We start from the raw sequence: 16,826 nt of genomic DNA on the forward strand, positions 1-16,826 counted from the left end.
CACTCAGTATTTCCAGGATTTTTTTTTAAATAGGGTGAAACTGGAAGGATCCAAGAACCAGTCCAGAGAAGTTCCTGGAAAATCAGCAACATTCTCTGAGAAATAAAAGTCAAACAAAAGCATTTGAAAACTGACTCACAGTTCAGTTATATTGATTTTAATGTGCACAGAGCGCCTGTCTTCATATTAGGACTAAGAATAGGAATAACTTTTCAACATTACATGATTATATATTGCATTACTTATTACTTAATAAATTATAGAAATGTTAGCAGCAAAAGCATAATTAAAGTACCATTCTCTGAAGGAGGATAATTTTGCTCTAAAGCTATATTTTTAATCTTTATCAAAATAATGGCATGATAACTCAAGAAAACTGAGCTTTCTATACTTTCCTATGCTATGCCATTACAGTCTAGGTGCTATATTTTACATACTGTTTAGTAACTATGAAAACTTTATATAAAATTTTTTAAATATCTTTGAGATACTAGCAAGTATAGAGATAGGGAACATACAAATATACATGCATGTGCTACAGTGCTATTTTGCATTATGACACTTCATCTGTGCTTGGTTGAACTGTTGAACATACAAACATAGGTATGCTCCAGGCAGTTATATTATGATTATAAAAATCCATAAATATAGTCAGTTTAAATACTTTGCATTTAAAGTTTTAGTGTTTGTAACTAGTATGGCTGTGAAATAAATAAACCAAAAATAAAAACAAAAAAATCCATATGCTCACAAAGGGAGCAGAGTTATATAATATTACATTAAATGGGAACAAGTAAACCCTAAACCCATATAGTACTTGAGTACTGCTATCAGTCTTAATCATCAGTTTTAGAGTAATTTGATGCCCTTTTTAACTGTATAAAATATTAAGGCTCTATGTTAGTTTTTCTTTATACGGGTAAAATCTAACAAAACTACTCATCTTAAATTTATTTATGCAGCAATGGATTTATTTTTAGTACTTGAACGCATCATGGGTGTTTACTATCAATGTCCTGAATCTGAAACCGGATTGGTGGAGCATGATTTGAGGCGGGAAACCGAGACTCAAATTTCGGCAAAGATTGGTGTTTTAATCTAGTTCCTAAACTTGGTCCTCTTTTCTTTAACTTCTTCCATTTTTATTGACAGGTAAGACAAAATGTTTTACTACCCCAATGTGCTCCAGCGACATTCTGGATGTTTTTCCACAATTTGGTGAGTCTACATGTTGCTTCAAAGCCATTAGCAAGAAGTCCTGATGGACATTACCTCCCGACTAGCTAACTGTTATGTCTAAATTTTATAAATGCCTTTTGTTATTCAGGTTAGCAGCCACTAAAGGCATCAGGGTGACCCGCAGAGAGCTTCTGAGAGTCAATGTCAAGCGGACCTGGTATGAATGTGCACGTTTTTGTATAGCAAGGCTGATAAAATTGCTAAAAGTAGATTAGCAAAGGTTTAGACTAGTTTAGGTTACTTAGTTCTAACTTAGCACTTAACTACATCTCCATTAACCAGTAAATTGTGCAGCTAATTTTTACTGTGCACATTTAATCAAGATTTCTCTGTCTCATTTTGAATGTTTACAGCGGGGAGATTTTGGACTATGTGACTGCACAGGTTCCTCCACCACAACCCAGCCTGCCCAAGCCTCGGTTCTCTCTGTACCTGTCCTCTCAGCTGCAGTATGGAGTGGTTGTAGTCTACCACAGGCAGTGTGGCTTCTTGCTTGGTGAGGAACAAACAGAAAGACAGCAGAAACAAGAGAAACTGAAATCATGTGATCAGCCATGACATTCCTCTGCTTTGCCTACACGTTGCCCTGCAAGTTGAGTCACTGCAGTAGTTGTCAAATTTGAAAGTGTATACAAAACACTGAGGAGATGACTAACATGGATTAAAAAATAAATGGGAATCATTTCATGGTAGCTTGCTTATATAGGATTAGCAAAAAAAGGGAGTTGGTTGGCAAAATGATTTTCAATTGAACCAAAAAAACCCAACAAAAAAAACACTAACTCAAATAAACCAAAAGCAAAAACAGAGCAGCTTCATTATTTTTCATGATTGATGTTAACTGGGAAAAAAAGCCCAGCTTGTTTATTTTATGCAAAACACATCAGACAGATTGTGTTTGTCACCTTCTCTCCGTATCATGAAAACTGTTTTGGTGCAAAAACCAAAACAATGCTATCATCCCGGCTCCCACTGATAAGTGTGATTTAGAAGCCAATATGGAACTGATGAAAGCAACATCATCAAACACAGCACAACAGTCTCGATTCATCAGGTCTCAAATTGCAGCCTGACGATGATATTGCATCCGACAGATTCGCAATCATGCTGCTGTCATGGTTGATGAAAACGGTGAAACATAATGCAGGATGATCAGCAGGAGGAGAAGCCAAGAAAGCAGCCATTGTCTGCAGTGGCATTTAATTTCACCCACCAGTACAATAAAACCTCCAAGTGTGTGGGTATGATGTTTATATGGTATTATTAAGCAGGGCTTAGTGGAGTTTGGTATGGTCATGGTAAAATGGGACACAAACATCCTCCATGCTCATTTTTATGTGTCCAGACATCCATTTTTTGTAATATGCTTATTCAGTTGAAGGTCCTGTGGGGCTGGAGGCGATCCTGGCTTTGGGGGAGAGGTCGGGTACATCCTGGACAGGTTGCCAGTACAGGCAACCTAAATACTCTTACGACTTTTTATCAATGAGGATGTCAAATTCACATGTTAGCTTGAAGTGACCTTTAGTACATTTGTCACTGTTAACTTACATGTGATGCCTCTTCTTGCATCTTTTTTTGTAAGAGTCGTGTGCATAATTTTTCTGTTTTCCAGAGGAGGTTCAACAAACCATAGACCGCCTGCTGCGCTGTAAAAGATGTGTACCTATAGACATGGCTGAATCTGGCAGGTCTGTGTATGCACGCACAGTGTGCTAATCCACAGGGGAAGAAAATTTTGTCTCTTGGGGCATCTGAAAAAAAAATTAGCAGAACTGTCAGGAAGTTTTAGCTGTTTGGGGAAGTGTGAGCTCACAGGCTTGTTAAATATTTATGAAATGACAAACAGATTGTTTGGAGTAATAAACAGTAAAATGGAGAATATGGTGTTTAAATGAGTGGACAAATGGTTCCCCTTTCCTTTAAATAGCTTCATCAATGTTTCATAAGCCACATTATGGAACAGCAGTAATGTTATGCACTTTGCTATTAATCCATTTTGTGCAATATGAAGGAGCTCTAGTCTTATTCCAGTGATATTTTATATTATTAGAAACAGCAAATTCAAAAATGTGTGCAGTGTTTTAATATGTTGAGTAATAACATTGGTGTATCATACTGTAGGAATGCTTTGGATATGCCTGACATCCTGTACATGATGGAGGAGGCAGAAGGAGCGCAGGATCCCTTCTTTGGTATCATGGAATCTCAACACCTCCCCAGCCCATACAAATTACCCCAGGTACATACAGCCACCATTATACACCAATATTATACATGCATGCCTCTGTAATATGTCAGGTAAGCTACAGAGGGACTGCAGTCATCATCGCCAAGGACCGTGCTTGTCATAGCAAGTGATTGCTCCGTAAGCATGCAGGTGAGAGGCAGCAGTAGCTGCTACTGCTACAATAATGATTAGATTTACCATGAATCATAATAATAGAAGTTTGCAGGATTTCACACATGCAGGCAAACTCCTGTTTCCAAAAAAATCTTCTGACTTGTAAAGATCAGTTCAGTGTTGAGCTTCATATGCAAGATTATTTGTGACATTTGGTCCTTATCCTAACACACAGACAAACATCTGATGTCCTGAAATTGTGACTGGTCAGAGAAATGCAGAACTTACTGTTATTTCGTACAGTTTTGTTTGTTTGTTACCACAAATTACACATGCACCATTTGCTTGGATTATTGTTTTATAGTAATGTTTACAAATGGACTTTGATCAGTGTTTGTTGATCAATGGTCATGACAATTAGCATATTAATGATCAAGGAGCTGACCTCACAGCCCATGGTTCATTCAGTGGGCTGGTTTCAGTTATTGTGCAAATGTACTGTTTATAAGGTTGGGGAAACCTCCAGTCAGCTGAGACTGAAGAAGTCACTTGGATGAGTGACGAAACGTTTCTCGCACTAAAAAACGCTACGTCCAGGTGAACAGAATCAACCTTTGGGGGTTTACAAACCTAATTTCAAAGAAGTTGGGTTTGAAATAAAATGGGGGAAAAATGCAGTGATTTACAAATCTCATAAAACCATATTTTATTCACAATAGATCAAAGAAAACATATCAAATGTTTAAACTAAGAGATTTTACTATTTCATGAAGGATAACACCTCATTTTGAATTTTTACGGCAGCGACATGTCTCAGAAAAGTTGGCATGAGGCAACAAAAGGCTGGAAAAGCACTGAGTAAGTAAGTGGTACAATAAAGAAACAGCTGGAGGAACATTTTGCAATTAAGAAGTTACCTAGTGCGCAATGTGACTGGGTATAATAAGCATCTTAAAGAGGTTTCTCAGAAAAAAATGCAAAAAAATACAAATTGAAGAACAACTTCAGAAAAAAAAAAACCTTTTCACCATATATTTCATCATCTACAGTACATAATCATAATACTTAAAAGATTAAGAGAACCTGGAGAAATCTGTTTGTGCAAGGGTCAAGGCCAAAAATTAGTATGGGATGCCCATGAGATGATCTTCAGAGCCTCAGGTCTGGCTGCATTAAAACAGGCATGTCTGTGAGCACAATTCACCCCCCCCCCCCCCCCCCCACACACACACGAACACAAATGCAGGTTAAAGTTCTTATCGTGACAAGAAGAAGCCCCACATGAACATGATCCTGCCCTTCTCTCGACCAAAGCTCATTTAAAATGAAATTATTCTGTTATAGATGCCTTATCATTCAGATTAAAGAGAAGAGGAATCATCCGGGTTGTTATCAACGCTCGGTTCAAAAGCCATCTCTGATGGCATTAGTGCCTATGGTAGTGGCAGCTTGCACACCTGTAAAGGCACCATCAGTGTTGAAGGGTGTAAACAGGTTTTAGAGCAAATGGAAACATTTGGCACATCACGAGAAATACGACAGAGAAGACCCCGGACTGTCGGGACTGTATTCCTCTCCATAAGTCCAGCAGCTGCTCTCCTCAGCTTCCAGATGTTTAGAGACTGTTGTTAAAAGATGAGGGGATGACACAGCGGTAAATGTGGCCCTATAACAACTTTTTTGAAACATGTTGCTGGCATTAAATGATTTTTTTTCCTGAATTGTTGCATTCTCTCAGTTTAAACATTTGGCATATTACTATAGTACTGCTACTGTGAATAAAATATGGGCTTGTGAGATTTGCAAGTCATTGCATTCTGGTTTTATTTACACCCCGAGTCGTGTGGCAATGGGGTTGTGCACTATATTTCTCCCTGCTTACAATACTTCATAGTGTTGAGTCAGTTAAATCACAGTGAATAACTCCTTGCTGAGTGTGGGTGCTGTAAATCTGGCAGACCTGGGCTTGAACTTTGTTCTCATAATCTGTAATGAGTAGAATGAGTCAACGTTATATGGATTTAAAGGATCGCTGCACTGCATCATAAGTGTTTGTTACGTGTTTGTGATGTGTGCTTCCAGACAGGGTTTGTGATAGAAGATGTTGGTTCACAGCACTCCCTAGTGCCCAGTCCCCACACCACACGAGGTGAGATGAAAATCCTGGCATTTTAAAAAGCTGTAGCTGCTTCCCATTTGAATCTCAGCTACTCTCCCATCCTTCTTGTGCTCCTAATTCCTCCTGCAATGTTAAACCAGGTTTCAGGTCACCTCCAGCTGCCATCACTCTAACTGAGAAGGAGCACTTCATCACCGCTGCTGAGGTAAACTCTCTGTCATAGTGCGGGGACAAGAAACACCCCACTCATCATTTTTAGCTACAGCAGGCGTCCTGGTGAATCACTGAGCCAGGATGTGGACCGTGTGCCCACAACATCTCCAGTTAACATCTTTGTCACAAGCCTGCTTCCCGTGTGCCTCATGCTTTGTGACGAGGGAGCAGCATCAAAGGCAGGAGATGTAGTATGCTGTCACATGTTCTTGTGAGAAAGATGTTTACTGCTTAAACAAGGCCAGATATTTATAAGAACTCCTATTTTGAAGTGCTCAAACCAATCCAATGTGTATAAAGTGAAGTGAGTGGTGTGAGGGAATGTGGATCAAAATGACAGACCTGAAATCACTTCTGAATATCCACAGGGCTCGACTGTAAGTCAAGCAGGACCATCACACAGTATTAGCCTCCTCACTCTGTCACTTAGGGACTGCCAATGGCCCTCATGAACTGCATCAGCTGATGATATTCATTTTGGCTCGATAAGATCGGACTTAATTACATCAGCCTGCGTGCACAGTTTGCTCACAGAGACATGCTGCTCACATCCCTGTTGCACTGTCAGTCCCATGAGTTTAGTTTTGCTATGCAGGCAGAAACATGGTGATATCTGTACTCTGCTCTGTTGCTGCTGTATTTTTATTTCTGTTTGTTCTTTTATTCACTCGTCTTACATTTTTTGTGTCAGGATTTCGAGGGAGCTGATCTTCCTGAAGCCACAGCCAGAGAGATCGACTTATTGATGGACCAAGCTGACCAGTTCCATAAAGGTGTTTCTGTCAGACTCACTGATTGTCCTCTGTGATAAACACTGTGCACATATAACAGGGTTTTATGTGTTCAGCCTGACATCATGTTTTAGCTTTGCAGTAATTCTTATCAGCTCTGCAACACGTCCCTCTCTTGCACAGGGTATTTTCTCTGCTTAGAGGAAATTTCTGGCACTCTCTTCTAAGAGATTTTAGGAGTGTCAAAGACAGGTCACCCACATTTGAGGCTAGCTTCATTAATTCCAAGGCTTAAAGACGTTTTTGTTTATGAAATCCTGAGAAATAACAGGAAAAGGCATCGATTTCTGTCAAAACCGGAACTTATTTACTTTACTGTAAGCATGTGGTCACCTACAACAAGAGCCCATTCTGAGTCAGGAGAAAGCCTGTTGTAATGTGACTGCCCCCATCAGCCGGGTCAAATTCTTTGTGCCACGGCTATAATTGGAAACAGAGCCGCTCTGACCCCATGTGAGTGCTTTTGCTACCAGAAAGAAAACATTTATTTTCTGAAAACTGGTTGGCTTCATTGGAGAGCAGAGAGGCAGAAACTTTAGATCGCCTCTTCTGCTCTGACAAAAATGATAAAAGACAGGACAACATGTGAGTAACTTGTATTTAGTTCTAATTTTCTATGTTAAAACATGAGTGAGACAGTAAAAAGAGGATTTTTTTTAGGGTCTTATTAGAATAGATTTAAGCCATTTGATTCATTAGTAAGCTTATTAGAGTTTGGGTCATTTGGTGGAAACTATTAGTTTGTATGTGTCTGGTTTATCTGAGCATCGTGTACAACATATGTGTTAAACAGATGCAGAGGAGCAGACAGAGGAGAGCAGCTGGAAAGGAGCCATGTCTTCTGCTGATCAGTGAGTCCTAGTTAGAAACAAAAGTGACAAACATGGTTTGTGTTTCTACTGGCTGTTACGGCCTGTGCACAGAAAATAGACTCCAGACTTACAGGAATGTTTATGTGTGTCTCAAAGGTGTGATAACAGTTTTCGTCTCATGAACATTTTCAGTGTCGTGCTATGTGTGTTTCCAGGCTGGAGGAGGCGGTGTTGGGGACAGACCGGGACAGTGTGTGGCTGCTGGACGAGGAGACAGGTCAGCCTATGGCGGTTCCTTTGGCAACCATTGCCCTAGAGATGACCCCTGTACAAGTTGCCATGCCATCTCCACCCTCTGGGGCATCTGGGAAAGAGGGGGACAGAACGACAGAAAGGCCGTGTGATGAGGTGGGATAAGGAGGACTGCGCATGTTTACCGTTTTATGAAAAAGTGAAAGATTTCCGGTGTGTCTGTGTAGGATGTATCTGAAAGGCTCTGGTTTCTGTTGATGGAAAAAGAGCTATTAAAGCTATGTTTTATTTTTAGGCTGTTGAACGATGATTGTGTAGGAAACACTGTGATGACAGCTTGTTTTTATGACAGCGGTATAGCCCAGTGACTCACGAGCAGCTTGTTTTGTTTTAGAAACAAATAATAGAAAGCATGTGTGGGTGTGTCAACACAGAGCTGCATATTTTCCAGTATGCGTGCCCCGGAGTGTTAAGTCATTGCACTGTAAACGTATGATTGTTGCTGTGCCACCAGGTGGCTGCTCCTCCTCTAAGGAAGCGCGGTGGAAGACGCAGGCGTCAGCTGGTCTTTGCAGACCCTCAGGTCCAGATATCTGAAAGAGTGATGGAGGAGCAGATCGGGAACCCGAGGGCCGAGACGCTCAGACTGGTAGTTAGAATAAGATTCACTGAACTTTTAAAGATTTATCTGAATGAATTCAGATAACTACTGGAGTACTCTTATACATTTAACAGCTTCTTTTCTTCTCAGACACATATAGACCTTTTCCACGAGTGTCTACTCGACTTGACTCAATTTGGTTTTTAGGGTTTTCCATTAGACTTTTTGTTACCTCCTGTTGGATTTCAGGTGATCTGAGGCCATCCGAAAATGTGTCGTCAACAGACTGCATGCCAACAGTTGGCCAGTCATTGGTGTCATGAGAGCTACACAAAAAACAGCGCGGTCCCTGAGTCTGACAAAAAGACATACACTGAGCAGCAGGTAGATAATCGTCGTCCGCTGTTATTGTGTTTGTGTCATATGCAAATGACATCACAGGACTTTTGTCCGCGTTACTATAACGACCCACATGTAGCAAAGTGGTACTCGACTGTAGTGGAAAACAACCAAATTGGAGTTGAGTTGAGCAGAGTAGGTACTAATGGAAAAGAGGCAATAGACACAAAGACTCCATACTAAAATCCATCTTCACTGGATGTTCCTGGTTCAGTTGACGGGGATCAGTGGTTGACTGACCGATTTTCACTCTCTGCTGTTCTGTAATCAAAGTCTTGCCATCAAAGTGGCTATTCACCAGGGTGTCTGTTAATTAAACTCCTGCTCTCCACTTCTCTTCCTTCTCTCTAAGCCCACTGGAATAGTGCTTATTGATTTCATTGCCTTCTTTCTTTGTTGCTCCTCTCCTGCCTTCCTGCCATGTTTAAATTCCTCTGATATGCTGTGATTGTCCCCCCCCTCCCTCACTGCACCAGAACCTTTACTCTAAAATCTTGTTTTTTCTCTCAGTCAGACGTGTTGCTGGACTTCCTGTCTGTGACCACGCATGCCACTCCTGCTCAGCTCTTCAGCACCCCCTGTGGATGTAAGTACCAGGAGCTACACAGTTACTGTTGACTGAATACGAACCATTATTTCTAAGCCTTTTATTCTCAAGTAATGAAAGCACAGACGGATTAAGCAGTATAAAATCCCTTAGAGTTCCCCTGTGCATCATGTAAGGAAGCCTAATAAATAAAGAGAGAGAAATGCTGCAACTTCTCAGTACGCCACATAAATGTTGTGCATGTTTCTAATGAGCTTCAGCCTCACTGGGCCTCTGACAGTGTTTGCTAGTACTGAATGCATCGCTTCATAGCAGCATGTTAATAAGTGGGGCTAATCTCCAACGCAGTCATCAGCTATAATGAAGAAAAAAAGCAGTACCATAACCTGTCTGCATGGCACCCTGTCTGCCTTTTGCCCCATCTACAGCGCTCCTTCACACTGACCTCCAGACGCTATGGAAACGGCAGGCCTCACTTGCTGTCCTGCCCAGACAAGAAAAAGAGAAAGGGGAGGAGGAAGAAGAAGAGGAGGAGAGATTGGGGTTAGAGCAAGAGAGAGAGATAATGAGGGCAGAGAGGAAGAGAAGGCACTCGTCCATGAAGGAGGTGGGTCTGCGTACATTTAACCATCGACGAGGAGGATTTTGATGTAAAGTAGTGGTAATCTTACCAAACTCCACTGTAATGCCATCCTGAATTCTGAGAGGGTGTTTGTGGAGCCAGAGTTGTAATAATAAGGCTTATCTGGTATCCAGCTAGCCTGCAGTGGTAGTCTGCCAGCTCAGTCTGTTCAGCTCATTGGTGAAATAAATCAGATTATAAACCTCATTTCTATTTCTTGACTCCCTCTCTCTCTTTCTCAGATACCCAGTGTGTCAAGACTGCAAAGCACAGAGGGCTCATGTAAGAAGAACTCTCGTCTTCAGACACAGATTACTTTTCAGATTAGATTTTTTAGGAGCACAAAGCCACTCACTGCGTGTTTGTGTGTGTAAGCAGCTGTGTCAGATATGATGCTGGACATGTCCAAAGAAGATCGATCAGTAAGCGATGCCGTTACTCCCATCAGCAGATGGTAAGTCTCAGATGGATAGAAAGATGGACAGCTCGGTGCATAAGAAACAGATCATTGTGTGTGTGTGTGTGTGTGTGTGTGTGTGTGTGTGTGTGTGTGTGTGTGTGTCTGTAGGTCTCTGCAGGAGGAAGTCCAACAACCAATGGAGCCCATAGCAGAAGAAAGGATTGAGATGCCCGAGGCTCAGACTGACGTAGACAGCAGGGACATGCTGAGGTGCTTTGTGCTGCAAGAAACACTCTAAACATAAGCTAGCAAACATGCACAAACACACACACTGACACACTTTGTAACTCTAAGAAATGCATGAAAGACATTTGAAGCTGTGTCAAACTCAGTTTCACTGATGCCCACTGTTTGAAATGAGAGTTACATTGTGGACCAGACCTATAGATGTTTTTGACGTGCCTGTCTTTACAATCTGGTCCACATGAATCCTGAACTATACGTTCTCATTATGGCGCCCACACCGCCAGCTCCTAATAACCTGCTCATCAGCCTGAGTGTGACAGTTGCTTGTAGCACGAATTTGATTAAACAAAATCAGTCCTTATGTAAAAGCAAGTATCAAAGTGCTTATTTGTAAGTCTTAACATGTCAGTGGCTGTGTGGGAAATATTTGGGAAAAAACCCCTCTGATCAGGTGGTTTACATATATAACACAAGCCAGGCAGCTCATATGAAAGTGGGCGCACAAGGAAAGGTTTTGAATTGTAAATTAAGTTTGCAGTTTATCTGTCCTCATCTAAATGGTCTACCTGACACTGGTTGCCTCTTATCAGCTCAGAGGGTTTCTTCCTCGTATATTCAGTATATCAATAGAAATGATATTCCCTGAAAACAGAGATCGTCTCTTGCTGATTAAATGCGCAGGCGTCTCTGTACTCTTTGTAAAACAGCGAACATCTTTTGAAATTGTCCACCTCTGCTTGCTTTGTCCCACTCTGTGTCGGGCCGTTTTTATGCTCGCCGTGACGCTTGTGTGGCGGGTGCCATGGGATGATTTTTACATTACATCCTGTGTCGCGAGACATGAACTTTGTGACTCATCTGCCACTCGTGTGAGACACGAGTGTACGATCGTGCCTGTTTTTACGATTATTTTACTAATAGTCCTGAACAGTAGCTCAGAGACACAAACACACAGAGGGATGTTGCAGTGGCTTCTTGCACCTTAACAGTGGGAATAAAGACGAGAGAAGCGACCACTGCAGAGGGTGTAGTGGCACCTTTAGCTCGTCAGCTTTAAGGTGTCATGGAGGTGTGCCCACACAGCCCCGACTGAAGGAGTTTGACACATGTGTCGCAACATAGGTCAACATGTAAGAGTCACTGTGATAATACAGGATGCTGAAGGATCTTTCTTTACTTTTTAATCCTTTCTGGCTCCTGAGTGCAGGCTCTTTGTTAATGCTGCCCAGCCTCCACATGCGCGTTAGTGCTCTAATATCCACTCGTGTTGAGATCTGAAGAGTCCAGACTCTGCTCTGTTGCCAGAATCGCCCCAAGGTGATTAGTTTTTGTGGCACGGCATGCTACACTGCTCTTTGTATTTGAAGGTAGGCTGTGGCAGACTGTTAAAGGTGAACCATTAATGGCTACAGTTTGAAAACTAGGACAACTAGTCTCTTTATTCAGAGTTCCAGCTGTGTCGGTTGAATTGCACAAAGAGAAACACAGTGACTTTCCTTTTCTAATGCAGGCCAAAACAACGCTTAACAACACTCACAATCTTTATCGAATGTGTGCCAACAAACAGCATCTGAGACATTTTCACATCCTTGCTTATGTGACAGTGTTGGGGTCACTCATCTTTTGATGCACCCTTATCTTCAGTGTTTTCAGGGATGTTGCACTGAGCTGTCATCTACATACCGGGAGTCTCCCTGTGGGTTTGATCCGGTTTATATCTTGCAAAACTCTAATTTTTATTCAGGTCATGCGTCAGACAGTGAAACTGTTGATCACAGTGCATTTATAATTATATTCATGTCCGGTAACATGTATAGTTGCATATACACTTTTTGCCTCCAGCATAACAGGTTGACCTGCTTTCTAAGTTGTTGGACATTTGCTTTGTAATTCTAAACAGAAAAGAAGCAGCAGACCTGAGGGATGAGTCTGACACGTAACCCTGACTGATTTTGTTTAAATGTCAAATACTGTGAAAAAGTATTTGCTCCCTTCATGATTTCATAGTTTTTTGTAAATTTTCACATTTCAGATTTTAATATCAGACAAATACAACGCAAGTAAATACAAAATCCAGTTTGTTGAAATAATGATTTCATTTATTAAATGAAAATAACTATCCAAAACTACATGGGCCTTGTGTAAAAATGAAATAACCGCCTAAGCTTAACAACTGGCTGCACCACCCTTGGCAGCAAGAACTACAATCAGACATGATTGATAACTGGTAGTGAATTATTCACATCACTGTGGAGGAATTTTGGCCCACTCTTCTTTTCAGAATTGTTTTATTGGAGTGTTTTCCCAAAAGTCTCGGGGAACATCAAGATGTTTTTTAACAGATGTGAGTTGAGCCTTTGTGTTCTGTTTGCTCAGCAGTGGTTTTCTCCTTGGACTCTCCCATGGGTGCCATTATTGCCCGGTCTCTTTCTTATCATTGAATCACTAACTCTGACCTTAACAGAGACAAGTGAGGCCTGCAGTTCATTAGATGTTCTGGGTTCTTTTGTGACCTCCTGGATGAATCATTGCTGCGCTCTTGAAGTAATTTTTGTAGACTGGCCACTCCTGGGATGGTTCCCTATTGGTACAGGTTCTCCATGTGTGGATAATGGCTCTCACTGTGGTTCACTGGAGTCCCCAGACTTTAGAACTGGCTTTATAACCTTTTCCAGACTGACTGATGCAAGTGGCTTTGTTTATTAGCTCTCTTTTTAGATTGTGGCATGATGTGCTTTTAGCCTACTTTACCTTGTTAGACACGTTGGTTTAAGGGATTTCTCACTTTTTCACACAGGACAGGGGAGGTTTGGGTAACTTGGTTTTTCTTAATAAATGAAATCATCATTTAAAAAAAATAGTTCCTCGAGATGTAAAAAAAAGCTTTTCTTTTCCAGCTGGATCACCTTCGGCCTGCAGAGGTTTGGTGAAGTCACCTTTGACTCTCTGCTGCCCCCAGAGGCCAGTCGCTCCACTGCAACTGACACATTCTACAAACTGCTGGGTATGGGAAAGACAGAAATAGATTTTATTGATTTTTAGAGCTTTGAAGAATGGAGTGGATTGATGTGTCATTACAGCTGACCTTTCACAAACTTCCCTGCATCGTACAGTAACAAAGGCTGCCGCAGAGCGTGGTACCTTTAACATGTTTAATGGTTCTATTCTGTGATCCTTCCTTTCAACAGAGCTCCTGTCTGCTGGACAGGTGACCGTACATCAGACTGAGCCCTACAGCTGCATCACCATAAGCTCTGCTAAGCTCACGATGGCTGCCTGAATACACCTGCGGCAGCCAGCTAAAACCCAGTAGAGATTCAGCTCATCTGAACACATTGTTAAATCCAGTTTTTAATCAATAACATATGAATATTATTATATGAGTGACTTTTAATTAACATGACTCTTTTTTTTAAAAAAAACATCAGCTTTTCATGTTTTTATGCTTGGAAATTCAGTATTTTTAAGGATATTTTTAAAAATGTTATCCTGCTCATGTGGTTCAGATTTATTGCTTATATGGTTATATTTTCAGGTGTTTAGACAGAGAGTGTTGCAGTTTGGAATGAGTGGTGTATTATTATAGCTTTTTTTGTTTTGTTTTGTTTTGTATTTTCTATTTTCTCTGTTACTTTTCATCCATTTTAATATTTTTAACTCCACTTTTATACAGTTTGTATTTGCAGTGTTAAATTTTAGCTCTTTAAACACTAAAATCTTTAATAAAATGTTACTTATTCTTTGCATCTCAAAGGACTGGACTTCTCTTCCTTGTCATATGATGAATGAGCCTCTGAGAAAAAGCAGCCCACAGATCAGTCTCTCTCTTTCAGATTCTGCATATGCTGTAGAAACATGCTGCATATAGAAATTAATGAAATGTGAAATGTTACAGAGGCTTTATCTCTCCTGCCTGTGACGGGACCAGATGGTGCCTCGCTGGCAGAAAAACTCCTCTGTGACCTCATGGCTCAATAGCGATATGAGCGCTTGCTTGTCAAATACCTCGATGTGGCCAAGAAGCCCAAGCTGAGGTCAGGGCAGAAATCCTCATTCACATCAGCACACTGGAATGGGAATTTTGTTGATATGCATTCAGGTGGTGACATCGTGCCAAGAAGTGTCCGTTCTACATAATGTTTTGGTACAAAAATAGCTGGATGACTGCTCCGTTTTCCACTGTGTAAAAAACATTTATGGTTCAATAGTTTACTCAACAGTAGTTTTTAATAGTTAGTCACTCTGGCCATTAACATTGGAGATTCCCTGTCTAACAACAGCCTCCACTACTGCAGCATCAAAGGTACTGCAAGGACGAAAGTTTATATGTACACAATAAAAAGCTGTAATCTGTGTGCCCAAAGGAATGTGAAAAGCTGAAGGTAAGTGTACAGGACAGCGCACACAGTATGCCCGGTGTGATGCTACACGTCCTGTGTTTGTGTCCTACAGCAGCAGGATTGAAACTTGCAGTTGGAATGCATTTTCTTCTTTACAGCTGAAAATGTGACGCTGTGATGTGAAAGACTGCTGCTCACCTCAGCTGTCAGAGAAATGAGACAGAGGGCACACAGGGAAGACTGACGATGATAAGTGGAGGACTAGATATGGTGGATGGATTATCTCATTAAGCAGTCATGAATGTGTTGTTGACACTGAACCTGAAGTAACCTTGTAGCTTTTTCACTACCTTTCTTGCCACCGAGTTCACTAATTTAGCCTGAAATCACCAATCAGTTAAAAAGATTAAATATATAACGTGCTCCACATAGATGAGGTCACAGTCTACCTGATTTAAAAACAGAAGCTGGCCTGCTCACACCTGGCCCTAACAACACCACCATTCGTCCATCACCCTTGTGACAGTCTAATGAACCTAACATCTGAGTGACACATAACACACATTCACACTGGCTGCATATATCAGCCCGGAGGGCAGAGCAGATCTCTGTGTGAATTAGACACGCTCACATATTCAGGCTTTCCAGAGGCGTTTACCATCAGAAGAAGCAGAGCACTGAATTATCAGCACCCCGCAGAACAACACAGCAAACAACATCTCTAACAATAAAGACGTGCTGGAACCAAAAGGTGCAGATAGCGAGTTTTAAAAGATAACGTACAGGATCAAAGTAGGAAAGGGTAAAAACCCACTGCCTCCTGAAATACAGATCAGCAAGTCAAGCTGGCAGCAGACGACACAAAACGCTCTTTGGAGGAGGCGGCGACTGTGGAGCAGGCTCACGGACCGGCAGAGAGGAAGCTCCCGGGGTCCCACAAGATGTTGCGTGTCATAGTGGAGCGGGATATCCCCATGTCGGTGACACTGCCCATCGAGGTGCAGCCCGACCCGGCAAACCAACCCTTCCCTTTCCTGGACACCACACTTGCTGATCTGGGCATCCAAGAGTGAGTTTCATTCTGTGTGAAGAAGTTTTTTTATTTTGTTTTTTTTTTAAAGAAGTAATCTAAGGAATATTTATTAATGTGTGTGTATATTCAGGTCAGAGGTGAAGGAGAGGGTTGTTTGGGTTGACACCAAGAAGACCCAGGTGAAGAACAAAGCAGGGAAGCTGAAGGAGAAAGAGATCACTATCCTAGAGGTACGGCTGTGAGATCCAACTGCAGGGGTGTGGTGTGATGGCAGTCTGTGGAAATCAGGTGACAGTGAGAGCAACTTGATTTTCCTGTTTTGTCCTTCAGGTACGAGTGAAAGCCCAGAAACCAGGAGACAAACAGCTCCAGGAGGTCCTGTACAGCACCGAGGCCCACACTGACCGCTCCTTCTGCCGCACTGGAATGGATATCCTGCCCTGGAAACAGACGTGCGGAGGTCTAGAAGCAGTTTAAATCTCACACTTTTGATCTGTGAGGCTCTTAATGTCACTTCTGCTGCCGTTCAAGTTGGCTCAGGATTTCTTGATTCTGATTTTTCTTTGCTGTGTCACTGTTAGCTCATATCTGCATTGCCATGCCCCCCAAAAAAGCCACTCCCCCTGCAGTGCACAGCGACCTCTCAGATAACGGGTGACTTGTCAGACTCATGTGGATCACAGTGCTGTGCCACAGCCTGAGGCAATGACATAAAAATTGTACCAAACATTACATCAGGGTCCAAATAAAACCTCACTCCTTAGCGCTGTCAGGAATCAGGTCCACTTTTCAAAATGACAATTATTCATTTACTCTTGTAGGAGCAGAATTAAATGCCCTCAGAGCCTCTGACGATATGTGGAATTTG

The 16,826-nt window shown here is 41.7% G+C and overlaps 1 protein-coding gene across 1 annotated transcript; it reads left to right on the plus strand.

Moving 5' to 3' along the window:
* Positions 1-1,031: 1,031 nt before the first annotated feature.
* On the plus strand, positions 1,032-14,334 carry rec8b (REC8 meiotic recombination protein b). The gene is made up of 18 exons (XM_005471692.3): positions 1,032-1,218; positions 1,328-1,396; positions 1,593-1,735; positions 2,855-2,930; positions 3,364-3,481; positions 5,666-5,732; positions 5,843-5,907; positions 6,607-6,688; positions 7,500-7,557; positions 7,734-7,926; positions 8,285-8,419; positions 9,281-9,356; positions 9,746-9,924; positions 10,182-10,221; positions 10,318-10,393; positions 10,508-10,609; positions 13,483-13,589; positions 13,774-14,334. The coding sequence occupies exons 1-18, from the start codon at positions 1,163-1,165 to the stop codon at positions 13,863-13,865; spliced, it is 1,734 nt and encodes a 577-aa protein (XP_005471749.1). The 5' UTR covers positions 1,032-1,162; the 3' UTR covers positions 13,866-14,334.
* The last annotated feature ends 2,492 nt before the right edge of the window (positions 14,335-16,826 follow it).

The sequence above is a fragment of the Oreochromis niloticus genome, linkage group LG9 (genome assembly GCF_001858045.2).
Source record: "Oreochromis niloticus isolate F11D_XX linkage group LG9, O_niloticus_UMD_NMBU, whole genome shotgun sequence".
Lineage (NCBI taxonomy): Eukaryota > Metazoa > Chordata > Actinopteri > Cichliformes > Cichlidae > Oreochromis > Oreochromis niloticus.

Coding starts and splice junctions, on each gene's coding strand:
- rec8b (XM_005471692.3), top strand. CDS start 1,163: ATGTTTTACTACCCCAATGTGCTCCAGCGACATTCTGGATGTTTTTCC. Junction 1,736..2,854: donor GCAGTGTGGCTTCTTGCTTG/GTGAGGAACAAA, acceptor TCTGTTTTCCAG/AGGAGGTTCAACAAACCATA. Junction 5,908..6,606: donor ACTTCATCACCGCTGCTGAG/GTAAACTCTCTG, acceptor TTTTTGTGTCAG/GATTTCGAGGGAGCTGATCT.